Source organism: Electrophorus electricus, chromosome 23, assembly GCF_013358815.1.
Source record: "Electrophorus electricus isolate fEleEle1 chromosome 23, fEleEle1.pri, whole genome shotgun sequence".
NCBI classification, from domain to species: Eukaryota; Metazoa; Chordata; class Actinopteri; order Gymnotiformes; family Gymnotidae; genus Electrophorus; species Electrophorus electricus.
Genome location: NC_049557.1, coordinates 3,836,851 through 3,854,926, shown reverse-complemented (window position 1 = coordinate 3,854,926; position 18,076 = coordinate 3,836,851). Strand labels below are relative to the sequence as shown.

The following is an 18,076-nucleotide window of genomic DNA, read 5'->3' as shown; positions in this document are numbered from 1 at the left end:
TACATTCGTTAGCCTACCAAACACCAAATCTGACATACCTGTATGACTGCAGTCACTGATTGAGTAGGTGTTTGCGTCATACCTGTATAATGGCAGTCACTGATTGATTAGGTGTTTGCGTCATACCTGTATAACGGCAGTCGGTGATTGATTAGGCGTTCGCGTCATACCTGTATAACGGCAGTCGGTGACGACAAGGTGTTCGCGTCATGCGCTGGGGGCCGTAACACGGAAGAGGAGAAGCATCTTCCACGTCATTAGAGGTGTACTTGCACGCTCGCGCAATGGCTCTGTGTGGAAATCAGGCACGTCAATGAAAGCTGCCGCTGCTCGTGCCGTACACGTTCCGGCTTCATCAACAGATCGGAAGCAGACGAACCACCAGAAGGGTAGTAGAGCTCCGGAATCCTGCAGGTAACGCCGTTATGCTGTCCAGGCCGGACTGTTGAGCTAGCAGAGTTAGCCGTGTTGCTATCTGGCCGTGCTTTGCCTTTGCACCAAGCGCTTACGCGAGCCTGGCTGGACAGGCACGGTGGCTCCGTCGTTTTGCACGCACTCCGCGTTACAATACGCCCTGCACAATTCAGATCCTGCACATGTTACAAAATTAGCGATGCGCACTGTATGTATGTATGTATGTATGTGTATATATGTGTATATACATATATATATATATATTTCATATTTTCGCGTAGTGCTTTGAAGTAGCTAGTTACGTTCCACACCGGTAAACACTTCCGTCCGACAGGCTCCTGTCACGAGCTCTCCCTCGTGTCCACATTGTTCTGCTCACTCACGTTAACGCGTGTTACCGACGTCGGGATGGCGCGTGTGAGGCCCGCCCGGAGAAAAGACCGGCTTGTGTGAATGGGTTTGGGTCTAACTGGCCGTTTATCTCCGTGTGCCGCCTGACCTGCGCTGCAGTTTTTACGGTGCAAGCCAAACCTCCGCGACCTTTGCCTTAACCATTTGGAGAGCTGTCGGAGTGTGGCCCAAGAAACGTGTCTGGGCCACAAAACTGGCATGTGGACATGCTGCAGTTTCTGGTTCAGCAGCTAGACCGAACCACGGACCGTTCATTTCATTACCAGGTGTAGAAAAGGGTGAATCATGCACGCTTTTGTGTGGAAGGGAGTATGTGTCTTACTGGAAAATCCCTTGCATACCGCTTATTTATAGTAAAGCTCGTCCCACCCTACCCATGACAGTGCTGTCATTTGATCGTTAATTATCCTGCTTTGTGTGCGTTCCCTTAAATAACAAACCGTTTCATCAACTGACAAGGCTGAAGTACCGGGTTGCAGTTCAAAAATGCCAGGTCCTCATTTTTTAATCTGAGCATGCGCCTGTTTCCCTTTGATCAGACTGAGGACTTCCATGCTTGTGCTTGATGGGCGAGTCAGGACCACGTCGCTCCACCCTGGTCTCCAGGCTGCCCATCTTCCGGCGCAGTGTGAGTAAGAGGCAGGACTCGCTCCCATCCTCGCCCTCCTCGGGAGGTGTGGGCAATGGCCTCCACACCTCCTCCCCCTCCAGCACCAACTCGAGCTCGAGCAGCACGGGCAAGCGCCGCAGCCTGTTCCGGGCGCCCGCCATCGGCTTCCACGGCAGGCGGAGCGGGGGGCCCTGCGCCGACCCCGCCTCGCTCAGCTTGGACGGCCGGAGCCAGGCGTCCGAGCTGGGCTTGGCCGCGGGCTGCGACTCCAAGGTGCGCCATTCCTTCGGTTTCGGGCGGCACAGGAAGCGGATGAGCCGCTCCCAGACAGAGGACCTCGAGAAAGCCTCCGGCAATCGCAACGTGTTCATCAACTGCATCAGCTCGGGGACTAACGAGGGCGATGATTCGGGGTTCCTGGATGATGGCAGCAGCAAGAGGTCCTCTAGGCACAGGAAGCAGCTGCTTCCCAAGTCCTTTTCAGCTCACCACCGATTTTCCAAGAACTCCTTCAATGTTCCCGAGCAGGGTAAAAGCCAGGAGGAGGTGGGGGAACCTCCCAAAACAGGAACCCCAGGTTCCTGGCCTGGAGAGCTGGCCGAAAGCTCTCTGCAGTCCCCCATGATCTCCGAGGACCGTACGACCGCCGTCACGCCCTCGGACTTCGTCCACATCACGGAGGACTCTGTCTCAGAAGTGGATGCGCTGCCCGCCCCGAGTCCGGCAGCCCCACCTGAGACCTCGGGCCACGATGCGCCTACCTCGTGCGTGTGCTTCAGCCCGGGCGAGGCCGCTACGGAGCAGCCTCTGTTGCTGGACGCTAGCCACCCGGCCAACGGGCAGTGTGAGAGCACCGCGGTCTACGCAGAGCCGGCAACCCTGCAGACCGTGGAGGAGATCCACCTGGAAAAGCAGGAGGCCGGCGGGTGTGAGCAGGCCCCGGAGCCAAGTGAGGAGAGCAGCTCCAACCCAGAGCCCCGGGAGAGGAAGCCACGGAACCCAGTTCTCATCCAGCAGGTGGGAAAATTGAGCGGCCTGGCTAAACTGGAGAGCAAGCCCAGACATCCGAGGAAGCCCCACACAGGTATGACACACGGGAGTCTTCTGCAGCATACGTAGGGGGACATTTACTGATTAATCAGGGTGTGTGGGGGCGTGAGCGTGGGGGCATGTGCGGGTTGTATTGTTGTAGGCCACTGCTAGCTTTGTTATAGGACACACCCTAAACCTAAAATGTAGAGCTATCATTTGAATGTTTATATTTGTCTTGAATAAAAAGCTTGAACCTATTTCCTGTCCACTAACTAGTGATCTAATTCCCTTGCATTCAGTTGAGCTTTAAGGGAGGGAACAGATGAAAAGAGGCAGAGTATTCCCTAGAGTATTCCATAACCCTGTTAGAAGACCAGCATCAGAGCACCTGAGTGTGTGAGCAGGGTAATGCGAATGCAAAACCCAGTCAAGTATGGGGGTTCTAGATCCTGTAAAGGTCTGTAGGAGTCAGAGTGATGTGAACCGATGTTTTAGAAGGAGACTAAATCCTAGCAGAGTTTAGGACTTACCGAAGGGAGCCGATGGTCCTGGTTGGGATTCCGGTGGAAAAGTGTTGCAGCGATCTAAGATGGATGGTCGTTAGAATCACAAGACGAGAGTTTCAGCATCTTTGACGGCGAGCAGTGTCGCCGAGGTGGAGAAATCCTGCGTTTGACCAGAGCCCTAGTGTGAGGTTGAAAAGAATGCAGAGAATCCAAGAATACGCCTAGTTTACGGACTACTGTTGAAGATTTCACAGTCTGGCCAGTTAAGAGTGCAGTCATCAAGGTAAAATATTGCAGACTTGGAACCGATGACCGATACTTCAGTTTTATCGCTAATCACGACTGATGGAGACGAAAGCAGTTGTCTTTTTTTTTCTTTTTTGTGGCCAGTTTGAGAGGATCTTTGGCTTGAAAAATGAGTTTTTGTTTATGGTGTGCAATTTTTTCCAGTTTATTCCGCATGCAAAATCTGGAAGTATTTAGTATATTTATTAAGGACCTTTGGCTGTATTACGGTGATTTACAAGTCCAAAGGGAAGACGTGTCGTTAGAATAAGGCCAGTTGCTGTGCTTAATTGACCAAATTTGCTAAGTCCCATGATGGAAATACTCTCATGTGAAGCTGAAACATATGAGAGAGGATTTTATGCTTTGCCAAAGTTCTTCAAAGTTAAGCCAGTTGTGTGTACTGGTAACAAATTATTAGAACTCTGCACTAAGCATCACAGCATCGTTTTTCACATTTCAGCCAAAGACTGCTAAACTTGGATCTGTGTGATGAGCCACAGACAGTGTAGACCAACATGAAATGTTTACCTACATTGCAGGCTGCATATGAAATCAGTTATACCCTTGTATCAGCTGATAATCATTGAATCATTAAGCAATAAGAGCAGAAGATCTCACAGTAATCTAGATAGGCAGCCACCTTCATGTGAGCAAGCGTGTGTTATGACATTTGTCTCAAATGTCAGAACTAAAACACTTCCATATAGTCACAGGAGCAGGTGTCGCTTTGATTCTGTTTAACTTTTTATTTTTTATTTTTTTTTTAATAATAATTAAGTGTGGTAGTTTTCCTGTGTTGTCTAAAAGATAACTCTCTGTGACAAGTGAGAGAAAGACAAGTGAGAACCTAGGTCGTACTTTCAGGAAGCATAGCATACATTAACAAGGTGGTGTGTAGAAATAACATTTTTTGAGATGTGTAGCATTTTTAAAAATAGGAAGGAGGTTAAGTAAATCCTATAAAGACTGTGCTGAGCTGACAGGCAAGTAGGATGTTGTTTTTTTTGGGGGGGGGGGTTGTTGCAGATAAGCCAAGTTATTAATATAATTAACAGTGTGGGTGGCAAGTTATTCTCAGAATTCTCAGATGTTCACACCTGACTCAAATCTAATGACTTTACTGGCCCAATTTTTTTGTGTTTGTTATATTTTTCTCTGTATAATAAAACTGAATACAAATGTCCCCTTTTATCGTGAATTACAAGTTGGATTTTCATTTTTTCCAGGACATTTTAGCTTCTCAGAAACGTTCTGCGAAGGTCCAGTTAAATGCAGCCCCCCCCTTGGCATCCTCTCTCTGATGGTTCAGGCCTGCATTTTCACAACTTTATAAGCTGCCATTATGGAGCTCTCACACCGGGATGCATGTGGCTAAGAGGCTTGTTGTAAGCCAAACTGTGCGGCACTTCCTGTGGTGGAGACCTGATATAGGCTTTCAGCCAGCAATCTATCTCTTTCCCAGTGCTCCTGCAGGAGAAATTGCACCCCCGTGCGCTCCGCGGCGGTTGTCTGCTTTTGCGACTGAGGAGACGATTCTTAAACATTCCATTCGAGTCTTGTCAGAGCTCATCTCATCGCAGTAAAACGGTGGGCGCGGACGCCGTTGAAGTCTTAGGCCGTTAGTCTAAATCAGGACTGACTCGGTGGATTAGTTTGATCATGTCAAGGTGATTTATGCTAAGTTCGTTTGATCTGGCTTGCTGTACGCCAGACTGTAAGAGTCGGAGTCTGTGGGGAGTGCACGCAGAGCATGGGCCAGACACGCAGGGTGGTGGCACAGGTTTGCCTACCGGGTAATATTAGGCTGTTGTGTAGCATTGTAGGACGTTGAAAGCCACAGAGAAGCCTGTGAGAGGTTCATTGTTGTGTGACTAGAAACTAAATATCATTTCTGAAAAACAAGACCTCAAAGCGTAAGGAAATATGACCCCCCCCCTCCCCAAATAACTAAAACAGTAAAAAAAAAAAAAAAAAAGTATTAAATGAAAAGTGTTAATTTCTGTGTCGCATTGTAATACTGTTTTAAATACATGTTTTAAAAGTGTTTTTGTAAAGGCAGGCAGGAGTGGCGTGTCCTCAGTCCTGCTGTGCCTTGCCCCTCTGCAGTGTCCATGTGCAGCAGCAGTCCCTACCACGACGTGATGCGGATGGAGAAGCGGCTCAGGTCGGCCTCGGAGGGCGCCGGGGGGCCCAGGCTTCACCTCAACCTCCGAGAGCCGCACTGCCTGGAGACCAGCACCCTGGCCGAGCAGAGGACCAACTCGTCGTCCTCCAAGATGGGCAGCCTGGTAAGCTGGGTGCGGGGCGTCCAGAGGAGCCTGGCGGGGTGGTTCGGGGGAACGGACCGCCACGCGCCGTTGGGCTCGGAGCATCACGTCGATCCTTTTTCCAGCCAGTCCTTCTTTTCAAAGGTACGCTTTGGCCGATAAGCAGCTTGATGATTAATGTAATGTGGCGGGATTAAAATACGACTGTCAGAAGAAGAGCTTGGGAGATGCGTTTCCAGCCTAATCTTTCGCACCGTAACCAAACGCCACTCCGTGCCATCTGGAAGTCCGCCCGGTTGGTGGCTGGAGCGCTCCTCTCCGGCGGGCCAGCCGCCCCGCCTCCACCGCGGACTTTTTAAGCTGCCCCTTGGACAGCTTAGTCCTTCAGGTCTTCATCCTGTAAAAGGGCATACAGTGGCAGCCTCTTAATTAACCAGTCGGGTCCTCTGCCACAGGGCCGCTGAGGAGTCATGGCGGCGCATCCAGCCACCGAGGCCTCTCCCGCCTCGACTGCCTCTGACTAAGCTCGTGCCTCCTGAGCTGTGCTTGTCATCTGTACGCAATCTTTTGCAGATTGCAATCTATTTACTTGTTTATTCGTGTGTGTATATATATATATATATATATATATATATATATATATATATATATATATATATATATATATATAAACTTGCTGAACAGTAATTGCACCCAGGCTGCTGTCTGAAGCCTAATTTCTCATTACAGTTTCAGATTCTTGTCAGTCAGAATGTGGGAACCTGTCTGTGGCAGCGTGGCACTGTTTTGCAGGGGTCTTGGAAGCTACAGTTCAGCAGGATGCGGGGGGGGGGCACAGCCCACAGCCCACATTGCTATGAATATTTATTGTGACATTTATTTCGATGAAGAGGCTGGTATTCGTCGAGGGTTTCAGAGATGCTCTGAAATGGATTTATCTTCTAAATCCAAGTGTAATATTAGAAAAAAAGGCTTAAACTTTTACATCGTCATGAATCTAGCCTCAGCTGTAGCCAAAACATCATTTACCCCGAGATTTAAAACTCAAGCGTAACCGAGCTGGACACGTTCAGGGGAGTTGCACACTTGGCCTTTATTGTGATTAGCGGTGCACTATTAATAAGGGAGCTGTAGGCAAACAGACTGCTCGACATCTCAGTTTCATTCTGCTTCTTGCCGAGCTGTGGTGAGCTCTGCAGAGAATGTTCAGCCGCTAAACATATTTTTGACTAACAGTACTAAAAAACAAAAAAAAAACACGACCCAAAAATAATATAAGAACTATAGCAGATTATTGTTTACTTTAAGGAACTTTGTTTTCCACTTTTGGAATAAATATGTGGATAAATATGAACTTTGCCTATTTAATGGAGAGAATATTTTAATACAGAAGAGCATCGTAAATAATAGTCCGCCAGACTACAGCACTTCAGCGCTAAGACTATTAGGGCCATATTTATCAAAATGGCTGACATGGTTCTGGCCTTGCTGTGCATTTATTGCCGGTGGTTATGTTAATTAGCAGTAGTGTAATGCAATCGATACCGTCTGCCCACAGGAGTACGAGGCAGAGGTTTGCAACCCGTAAAGCTCGTTTGTATCCTCGGCGTTCTCGGAGTAGGACAATGTTCCTGTGCCTTGAAGTTAGGTTCCGCCACGCTGCAAGTTGTTTGGGTTTAAAAGCAAAGCACTTCACACTGACTTCTCTCCTTTGTGCATGTATTACTATGTTCTGTAGACCTTAAAAGGCGAGGCTCTCTTTTATAAATTATTAACTTTAAGTACTGGCTTTTATTGTCATCTGATTACTAGGCCATCTATGATATGTAATGGATTTATGGCTATATATATGTAACTTGGTGACAGGAATGCATGTGAAAGACCAACCCTTCACAAATGTTCTCCACCAAGCATATTCTAATCTCTAAATATATGTCCTATACTTGGATAAGTATATGTATTATACATCATCCTGATGTGTAGTGGCAGACAGCACAAGGTGTAACGCCTCCGAAAACATACTAATTCTGCCCCTTCTAGACAGCACAGACAGTTCTTCAGAAATATTCTTTCTGTCCACTTTTGTATGAAATATTTCATTAACGGCGTGCGGTCCTGTTTCGTCGGCCCCAAGCATTTGAGATGATTCAGCCCGATTTTGTTCATGTTGGCATTTTTCCGCCTCGCTGAATAATGCCTGCGTTGTTTGTCTCCACAGTAATGTCTTCCGTGACGGCCAAGCAGAGGTCTGCATCCTGTGTTGTTGTTGTGAGCACCAGAGGAAGTGCTGCCTCACATTCATGTGCCAAAGCAGGGAACTCTGCACATGTCCCTTTTCAGTTTAGAATATACATCCAGTATGTTGCACCGTTCGTTGTTCGCATGTATTTCACATTTCTTTAGTAGTGAGGGTATTCTGTATTTAGAAAAGAGCTTCATTAATATCACAGTTTCTGAATTATTTTTTGTTTATCAATTGTCATTTTAATGTCATCCAAAATTTGAATTGGTGGGGAATTATTATAATTTTTTTGGGTTTAAAAAAATATATATGATCGAGGCGCTACCCAAACCAGCCCCATCCGTACCCATTATTCCTTTTTCTCGCTTCAGTAGATCTTGAGAGAAACAATTTCCTCGGGACGGACCATCTAATGGGGTTGGGCGAGGGGTTATGGAGAAGAGGCTTATCCTCTAAAGCCCACAGCTAGAGCAGGAACAGAAGTGTGCCGTGGAATATTTGGTAGGACACCTGAGCTTATAAATCTTCATGAGCAGCCATTTTCGCTTAGATTTGATGATCCGCCAGATAGGGGTGAGGTGCATGCTTTCTGATTCCCACCACTAGAAAAGGATTTGTGGGAGAAAATCCCATCCAGTCTGCTGAATCTGAGTCAGAGTGCCGAGATGGGGTGATGACTTTTTTTTTTTTTTTTTGGCTAGTGTGCCAAAGCTGTACAAGGAAGAGTGCCACTCGTGTTGCGTTTATCGTTCTCCCGTTGGTTTTGCGTGCGTGGATGGAGATGTGACGAGGGCCTTCGTAAAACTGCTTTCACCTGCTAGAGCAGAAAGACTGGCTTGGCCAGCGAAGGAACTCTGCCCAAGATGTTCTGTTTCTCTTGAAAAAACCTTGGATATTTCAGGCGGGCCATATATAGCTGAATACAAATTGTTTTATAATCGGAAATACCGGTTGCAAAACTGTGTGCTCTGTGTAGCAAAACGTTTATCTTAAGATTACACCATTTAACAGTTTAGTCTTTACTGCAGTAATGGTAATCATTTACTTCTGTGCGTGTTTACTGGTCAGTTTCTGAATGAAGGAAAGACAGAAACTCAAAGTACAAAGTTCAATAAACAAGACATGGCAACTAAAGTAGAGAGTAGACATGTTAGAGTGCCAGCGCTCAGGGAAGCATGTTAGAGGTTTGGTGAAGGCATGGCGTCTAGTGTGAGGTCCTCTGACGGCCTGAGGTCCGGTGTGAGGTTTGGTGACTGATGACTTTAAACGGCTTTGTCCTCATTGGAGGACTCCGAAGAAGTTGGATATTTTGCAATATTTGCTGGGACTTTTTTTTGTAACAGGTGCTACCTGTTGTGCAAATAGCAAGGTGCAAAAAATGCATATATCGCCATATGATGAACTTCAGGGAGATATTAACATCAGGCAAGGCGATGCCGGCAAAAAAGAAGTTAGTACACTAAAACCACATGTCCACCTTTCTCAGTTAACACGAGTGAGTCAGAGGGGCCAACTTCGAAAGTGCGACACGTGGTGCGGCTTTTCACATTCCTCTGCCAAAGAGACATCTGTTTAGTGCAGTGTGCCGGTTGCAGTTGCCTGTGTAATCCTGTGTAACTAGGCTGGCTCTCCCCAGCAGGGACTGGAGATCTACTCGGGATTAGGACAAAAAGCCAGCGGCAAACTACAGACAGATGTAGCAGGAAAGCTGTTCGATCTGCTAAGGTGAACGTTCCCGTTTTGGCAGTACAGTGAGCCAAACAAGCAAGAATATTACAAGGGGGTCGTCATGGAGAGGCCTCGCTGAAGCAAACAAGAACAAGAGCCTTCATCGCTTGCAGAGATCGGAGATGTTCCATCCGAAAGCTTTGAAATCCGTCACGGCCGCCCCTTCACCTGCTCTCGTGAAATCTTTACGCCTTCGGCATATTTTAGCGTACGTTAACGAACTTGAAAATGAGTTCGCCTGCTACTTCTTCTCCTTTTATGCATCCTGCCCGCACATTTTTAGTTTTCCTCTCGGGGAAAGTTGGAGGTGATTTTATTCTGCCATTTTAAGATTTTGTCAATATCTGCGTAATCGTTCTCCTGGGTTCGGTGTTCATCACCGGCGATGACTTTATGGCTAATACACAACACTAACATCGCTTCGCTTTGATGCATGGACCTGCCGTTTCGGTGGACCGGAGTAGCCGGTTGATGTGTATGCTCTAACGGGTCGGTGGCTGAAGTACCAGTGGAGATTAGTTCAAAACCAGAGTCCTTTCTCCATGCGAAACTCTCAAAGGAAGTGCTGAACGGTCAGACTTCAAAACTACATTAAGGATAAAATAATTCCTGTTTTCACTGGTCAGCATTCTTAAAGTCGTCTGGCAGCGGATTAATGAGTCTGCTTTGCCCTCTAAAGCAGGTTCAGTGCCAAGATGTTGTTTATTTGCTGCAGCCTAAAAACAGACCACGTTTTACGAGGACCGAGAAGAACATTATGCGTTGTGTAGGTAAACGGACATGCCCCGGAACTCCTACAGCGTCTGCAGTTTGGAAAAGCTGTTCAATTATGAATGAGCCTTTTTATGGAATCATGTTTTATTTTGCTTAATAGTTTGTAACTGTCCAGATTTAGCCTTGGCTTGAAATAACCCATTATGCTATCCTGTCAAGCATGTGCAATGATTACATTTAGACCTGGTACAGAATTTGGGGCCCCCCAAACACGAGCACATTCATCTTCCGCTGCCTGGTGAAGTGTTTCTTTGCAAATTCTTACTGCAGGTTGTTGCGTCCTAGGGGTCCTAGGCAATAAAACTAGCACTGCTCCTGTTTTTAAAACATCTATTTAGTTAGTTATTAAAGGTTTTTTTCAAAGGTATCAGGAGATGGTAACCCTTTACAGTATTTTTGATGTTTGTTTTTTTAATGCATCCTCTATAACCCAAAAAAAATTTATCGTTTGATCGTTTTCACCAAAAGCCCTTTTGTGAGATCACCGCTGGTGTTCCAGGGCTTCGGCGGCTGAGCCGGCATCTGCAGACGGGTTACAGAAAGACACTTCACAAGCTCCTTGTTGACGATGAGCCGTTTGTCCGAACCCCGACTAAATCTCCCAGCCACGTCGAATGATGTGGTGGATTTTAAAGTTTTTTTTTTTCCCCGCTGCCTCGAACATTCTGTCGGCGCCGGATTGCTCTCGGGCCGCGTCCCACCAGGGCGGCTGGAAGCCAGCGTGAGGGATCGGGCCCCGCTCAGCAGCTTTCCTTCTGTTGACTTTGCCGGACGCGTCTCGGGCCGGTCTCCTGCTTACCGGCTTATCCGCGTCCTTTGGAGGATGCTGTCTGGGATGGCTCCAAAGCCCGCTAATGCTCGGAATTATGTAACCGGCTGTCACAGCTTTTGACCCTCGCGCACGTTCTCTGAGGGCGGGAGACAGCGACTCCGCCCGTAGTGACCGCAGGCCTGGTTTCCAGAGCGGGATGGAGTCAGCGACAGGTGGTGGGCCTCCATCTCCTCCATCATCTGAGTGTCTCTGCAACCTGTAGGAGTCCCGGAGCGTTTGTTTCCGCCCCCGTTTTCTGTTTGCGATTTGCGTTCCACATTTCAGTGTAAACCGTTTCAGGAACCAATCTATCTTAGCCAAGAGTTTCATTGTGTGTACTTGGAGATTACTTCCCATCACAGAGCTCCAATGCAGAAGTGATTGTGTTTCCCCCCCCTTGTGATAGTGACTGACAGATTTTGAGCCGTTATTTTGGAGTTTACAAATGCTATGTCCTTCAGGGCCTCAGGTAATGATGGCTTACAGTGTCTCAGAGGAGCACTTCCTGTGCTAACACAACAGTAACGTTCACACGGATGGATAGCGTCTTGCCCTGAAACGAGCAGAACCTTGCACAGTGACACAGGGCGTGCCGAGGAGGGTTGAGCTACATTGCTTTTCTGGAGTTCGGAGTGCATTACATAGTTATGTCTTCTCTGCTTATTGTGGTTTTGTTGTATAAAAGGCTTTCCACTCTCACTGAATTGCAGGTGTTCAAGTTTGATTTGTGAGGTCGCACCGCAGTGAGAGGTGCTCCGCAGTAGGCTGTGTTCGGGCATTGCTTCGTACGCGGCGGCGGACAGCTGAGTGTTTCCATGTTTTTTTGTCGTTAACTCATTAACAGACTTAATGAGTTAATGCCTCCACACCGTTGTCACTCCCGAAATCCCACAATGAAAAGTGTAAAGTGATGATGGACGCCGCTTCCGAATGTGGACTTGTCTGGGTTTCCCTGTTTTGGGACTTGTAGATTTAAGCCTACTAAAGCCTAAATAAAGTAGTATTTTTAAGTTTTGTTGTGTAGTGATGTACCTACGTCAATGAAAATTGATTCCAAAATGGGTGTACATTTACCTGTACCTTTCAAAAGGGTGTTGTTGCAACCCCAGCACTGGTAGTATTCCACTGATGGGGACAGAGATGTACACACTTCCTGTTCGTGTCTCAGTGCTTAATAACGTACCCATTCTTCTGCTGATGGTGTGTGTAGGCTAATTACCCACAGAACGGCTGTTTTTGTTCTGTTTTACTGGGGATTTCAAGACTGCCTGTTTGACTCTCTTTACAATTTTTCATTCATTCACAAGCGCAGTTCTACCCAAGGCTGCATTTCAGTGGTCTAGCTTTTTCCCCTTTTCTTTTTTTCCTGTTTATTTATTTATTTATTCAGAAATGAACTGATGTTTTTTGTGCGTGGTAGTGATTTCTTCATATTGGTCACAAGATGGCAGTATGTTTCTTTTAGTAAGTCACCAACAAGCTTTGGGTTTAGGTTGAGCAACTTAATGATCAAGCAATACATGATGCGTTATTTAACCCCCCACCCCCCGAAGACCTCATTCTCAGATCACATTCTCAGATTTTCTCTTGCCGTTAAGTGGAGTGTGTGTTTCCCCCCTCCCCCAGCCACACTGACAAAATGATTTCTCTTCTTACAGGATTTTATGCTCAATTTTGGCTCCTCTGAACTAGACGAGGACGATTTAATGCTGGACCTGGAGCTCTCGGACGACCAGAGGCAACGGCACGGTACGCCTGTCCAAATACTACCTTGAACCACGAGCCTCGTGTTCAGCCCTGGGCTTAATCCACTCAATCCCCTGCTGTAGTCATTTACACGCTTCTCCAGTGGCTGGATTGCTTGCAGGGGTTAGTCCCCCCCATCTCTTCAATACAAGAGGGCTTCTCTTAGGAGGCTAAGGAAACATTAAGTGATATTAATATCTCATAAAATGTTGCCCTCGAAAGTTATGCATGCGCGCAACCACAGAGATTAGAGCTAGTCAGTCTTAATGTTCCAGATCCCCTGCTGGTTTTTTTGAGAGCACTTGCATCAGTACATATGACTCTGCACATAAACACACACCAAGGCCAAACCCTCGAGACAGAATAACCCTCAGGATGGCGGTACTGATGAATGCTTATGTAGTTAATGTGTAATATGTAAAACAAACAAAAAAATCAAATTTAAGGCACTTAATCACATTACTTGCCAAAAATTTTTCTTAAAAAAAAAGCATACACAATCTGTTCCCAATACTACTAATCAGTAGTTTTCTTTAACGTTTCTTTGGTGTTTCTCTCTCTGTGTGTGTGTGTGTGTGTGTGTGTGTGTGTGTGTGTGTGTGCGCAATTATTAGGCAAGACAGTCTTTTGACCATATCATCTTTATGCATATTTATACAACTCCAACCTGTATGAACTTGAATGCTTATTGGACTTAAGCAGAACAGGCGATGTGTATTTGTGTAATGAGGGAGGGTGTGGCCTAAGGAGAGCAACACCCTATATCAAGGTGTGCAGAATTATTAGGAAGCTTCTTTTCCTCAGGCAAAATGAGCCAAAATCGGATGCAGTACTCTTAAAATTGCTGAGATATTGGGTTGTGATCACAGAACTGTCAAGTGTTTTTGTTGCAATAGTCAACAGGGTCTCAAGAAACATGTTGAGAAAAAAAGATGCAAATTAACTGCCAAAGATTTGAGAAGAATCGAACGTTAAGCGACCAGGAACCCATTATACTCCAATGGTGTCATATTCCATACCTGCAACCTCCCTGAAGTGCCAAGACGTACAAGGTGTTCAGTACTCAGAGACATGGCCAATGCAAAGGAGGCTGAAACCGAACCACCACTGAACAAGACACACAAGGTGAAACGTCAAGACTGGGCCCAGAAATATCTGAAGACAGATTTTTCAAAGGTTTTATGGACTGATGAGATGAGCGACTCTTGACAGACCAGATGGACGAGCCCATGGCTGGATCAGTAACGGGCACAGAGCTCCACTGTGACTCAGACGCCAGCAAGGTGGAGGTGGGGTGCTGCTATGGGCTGGTATTATTAAAGAAGAGCTAGTTGGACCTTTTCAGGTTGAAGATGGACTCAAAATCAACTCCCAAACCTACTGTGAGTTTTTAGAAGATATTTTCTTCCAGCAGTGGTACAGGAAAAGTCTGCATCTTTCAAGACGACCATGATTTTTATGCGGGACAATGCTCCATCGCACACACTGAAGTGCTCCACTGCATGGCTAGCCAGTAAAGGCCTTAAAGATGAAAGAATGAGGACATGGCCCCCTTCCTCACCTGACCTCAACCCTATTGGGGTCTTGTGGGTCCTTCTTAAGCGGGAGATTTGTGGTGAACACAGTGCAGCTCTCTGAACAGTGTAAGGAGGCTGTGGTAGCTGCTGATCATCAACAGATTTAGAAACTGACAGACTCCATGAATGGAAGGCTTATGACTGTTTTATTGAAAGGAAGGGAGGCTATATTGGTCACTAATACCTTTTTTTTTTGTCAGAAATGTTTCACTTTAGCAGGTGAAAATAAAGTAAAAGTGAGGTTTTAGATAAAAAAAACACAGGACAGTGGTAGCTCAGTGGTTAAGGTACTCGGCTTGTAATTGGAAGGTTGTTGGTTCAAGCCCCACCACTGCCAAGTTGACACTGTTGAGCAATTGAGGGTTAAGGTCCTTGCTCAGGTGCCCAAGTTCTACTCAGTCATAATTGTAAGTTGCTTTGGATAAAAGCGTCAGATAAATGCTTTAAATGTAAACAAAACAGGATGACTGGATGTATGTGTACACACACACACATTATATATACACACACATGCCCATATGTATAAAAAATGTAGTCATCTTGTTTCTTCTGAAACCTTGCATATTCATGTCTCTACATCTACATTTGTTTTCTGGCATACAACATTTATACACATTTTCTCTTTAAGATCCTGACAGCTCTTTTTTATGTACTTATTTACTGCAAGTATGATGGCATCTTCTGTTTAATGTAGTCAGAAGAGTGATGTCGTGTTTTTTTTTTTTATGAGTTTAAATGCCTTTGGCATTGCTGGTTCTTATTTTAGCTTCTCAGGAAGACTCCAGCCAATCTCTCGCTTCCTGCCTGAACCTGCTGCCTTCTCCCCTGGAGCCCACTGCTGACCAGACCCCTGCGAAGGAGTCCAGAGAGCACAACAGGTACTCCTCCTCTCTCCTCCTCTTTTTCTTCCTCGTCCCTTCTCGTCTCCTCTGCTCTCCTTAACTGGTCCCCCTATGACCATTCAATTTCACCGACACGCTACAACGCCTGCATTTCAAGCAGGGAGCAGAATTCGATGTGACCACTTCTATGAAATAGTATTAACATTTTAACCCCATGCTGAACTGCTCAAGGACCAGTTACCATTATAAAGGAGTCTTTACAGTTGAAGACAGCGAATGAGAGGCACAATTTATTATATCCGGCATTGGAATTAAGCTCAGACCCATCTAGCCTTTCAGTTCCCTGCGCTGCACGAGTTCCAGTCCCAGTCGTTGTTTCCACTTCGTGATTGGTGGAGAGCATCTGCTCAGTGAAATGCCGGGTCAGTGACCCCTGTATCGGGGCTGTCCAAACTTTGGAAGTCGATCTTAATTTTAAAAAAATAGGAAAAAGCTTGCGTCTCTCTCGCGTTACCCACGTGCACCTCAGTGTTGCGCAGGAGTGCGTATCAGTACCGCTTCCATTTTAAAGACGTCGCATCTCCGTAGCTGATTGTAATCGGCCTGGTTGAACCGGCCCCTTGGCTACCGAAACGCTCCTCAGCCTCCCGAGGCCAAACGTCTCGCTCACGAGACAGCTCGTTGATAATTCTGACAGCTGATTACCATAATTTATACAATTCTAAGCTCTCGTTTTTCTGTCCTCTTTCTCAATTAGCTTTTCTTTTTGCTTCTTTTTCTTTTTTAGCCCACAATAACAATGGCAGTGAACCGCCGTTTGAACTTGTTGATAAAGCTGAGCCCGGACGGAACCGAATCTCAGTTCTGACAGCTGGCTTATCCTCATGCATAATGACAGCAGAGGCGTTTGAAACCCAGCCATTTCCCATGTGGATGTGCCGGAAATTATATTAGCATGGAAATTGGCCTAGAAAATTAAATATGCTTCCTGACCTTTTAATTATTTGTACAATTTTTAGAACATGCCCTACAAGTGGTGTGGTTTATTTGGGAATCCATAAAAATGTATCCGTCACTGGCAGATTGAACAACTTTTGACAATTTTTTTATGTCATGTCACAATATGGTATGTAAAGACGTTGGACAAAGAAGTTTCTCTTACAATCACAGGGAGCCAATGTGGATTAGGTTGAGGAGTGTTATGGGACAAAGTATTATCCTTTTATCAAATTATTGTTCCTAATCAAATCCAAGTCATATATGTCTGATTCTGAATGTAAAACATTTTTTCCTGTATATTTGGGCGACCAAAAAAAATATTCCAAAGCACCTTCAGGAACAGGTGGTTCTTCTGTGTCAGGAAGATGATCCCCGAATGACCTTGGCTTGCTTTCCTTAAAAAACTTTGGAATTAGGCTTCCATGCCTTGTCCTTCCTCGTGCGCTCTTGTTCCCGTTATAAATGTATTCACGTTTGCATTATACAAGGGTTTATTCTGTTTTATTATAGCGCCAGCTAATGCTCTGTAACCTGCTATAACTCGGCTCTTTTTTTTCTAGTTATTCGTTATTTGCTGTTCTTTAGAAGCTGCAAAATCTGCAAAAAAAACCAAAACCCAAAAAACCCCATGTTGCTCTGAGAAGGAGTGTTAAATCTACCAAAGTTGTTCAGTAATGAAACTTGTAAAGGGTTTATAATTGCCTTTTTCTCATAATCAGGGAACTGGGTGAACTAAAGGCTCGACGAGAGGTGGCTTTGTAGAAGCCTTCAAGCCTGGCGAATCGACAGTGCAGGCAAGGACACTCTGGGGATGGCATTTAAGTGGCACTGGCTCTGGGACCGATATGTGTCTGCTCTCACCCTGAGCTGAGGATGTGCTTTATGGGCTTTAATCCTGCACCCTGAACAAGTGACAAGATTTACTGTCCCAAGGCAAATTGTGGCTGTTTGCATGGGGGGGGGACCAAAAAAACCTGCATCAGCTGTTGATGAGGACTAAGGGCGCTGGTCTGTGTCGCCTTTCCTGTTGTGTTTCAGAAAGAGAGACGGACGCAGACCGTGACGCAGGCGGAGACATGGAAAGAGAGAGACAGTGAGAGAAGGATGGAGAGAGAGGGGGAGGGAGAGAGGGAGAGAAATATAGAGGGAAGAACAGGGAGACGGACAGAGTGAGACCCAGATGGAGAGGCACAGACACATTGAGGGAGAGAGACACACAGAGAGACGCACGGAGACAGACGCACAGTGAGAGGAATACAGAGAAAGATGGAAAATGAGAGAAAGCCGACAGAGAGGAGACAAAAAGGGACGCGAGCACTGTGAGAATGAGGGGGGGTTTTCTGCCCACTTTATGGCAGCACTACAGTGCAAACACTGAGCTAGTCAAGGGCTTTATCAGTTTAATTGTCCTGTTATGCAAGGGAGGCGCTGAACACAGAAATGCTTGCAAACCCAGCAGCAGAGTTGGTTAGCGGCTTTATTTTTAAAGCGAGGACGACGACTTGTGAACCGCACATCGCGACGGGAGCCGGTTAGCCGCAGGTTTACCGCGCTGTTGACCCTAGCCGGCAAACGAGAGCTCCCGTCCAGCAGGTTATATCGTCCCTCCTCATAAAATCGATTCCTGGCCGGAGCCCAGCTGCTCAGGTGTTCCTGGCCTCGGCCCCCGAGGGCCGTTCATCTCGTGTGTCCTTCAAGAGCAGGCTTGCTCCAGGGAGGAAGGGTCTGCACAGCCTGCGGTCCCCCACGACAGAAGGCTCCGTGTCCAGCCCTCTGCTACCTTCCCCGTCTCCGTTGCTGTCGAGGCGATTCGGTGAGGGAGGCTCTCA

General features: G+C 46.4%; 1 protein-coding gene across 1 annotated transcript in view; it reads left to right on the top strand.

Annotated features, from left to right (window-relative positions):
- The first annotated feature begins 270 nt into the window (after positions 1-270).
- The window catches only part of ccser1 (coiled-coil serine-rich protein 1), a 52,969-nt gene continuing 35,163 nt past the window's right edge, over positions 271-18,076 (top strand). Inside the window, exons 1-5 of the mRNA XM_035522017.1 lie at positions 271-414; positions 1,365-2,519; positions 5,368-5,549; positions 12,742-12,832; positions 15,173-15,284. Coding sequence (XP_035377910.1) covers positions 1,391-2,519; positions 5,368-5,549; positions 12,742-12,832; positions 15,173-15,284 — 1,514 coding nt within the window. The 5' untranslated portion in view covers positions 271-414; positions 1,365-1,390. The remainder of the gene's footprint in view (positions 415-1,364; positions 2,520-5,367; positions 5,550-12,741; positions 12,833-15,172; positions 15,285-18,076) is intronic.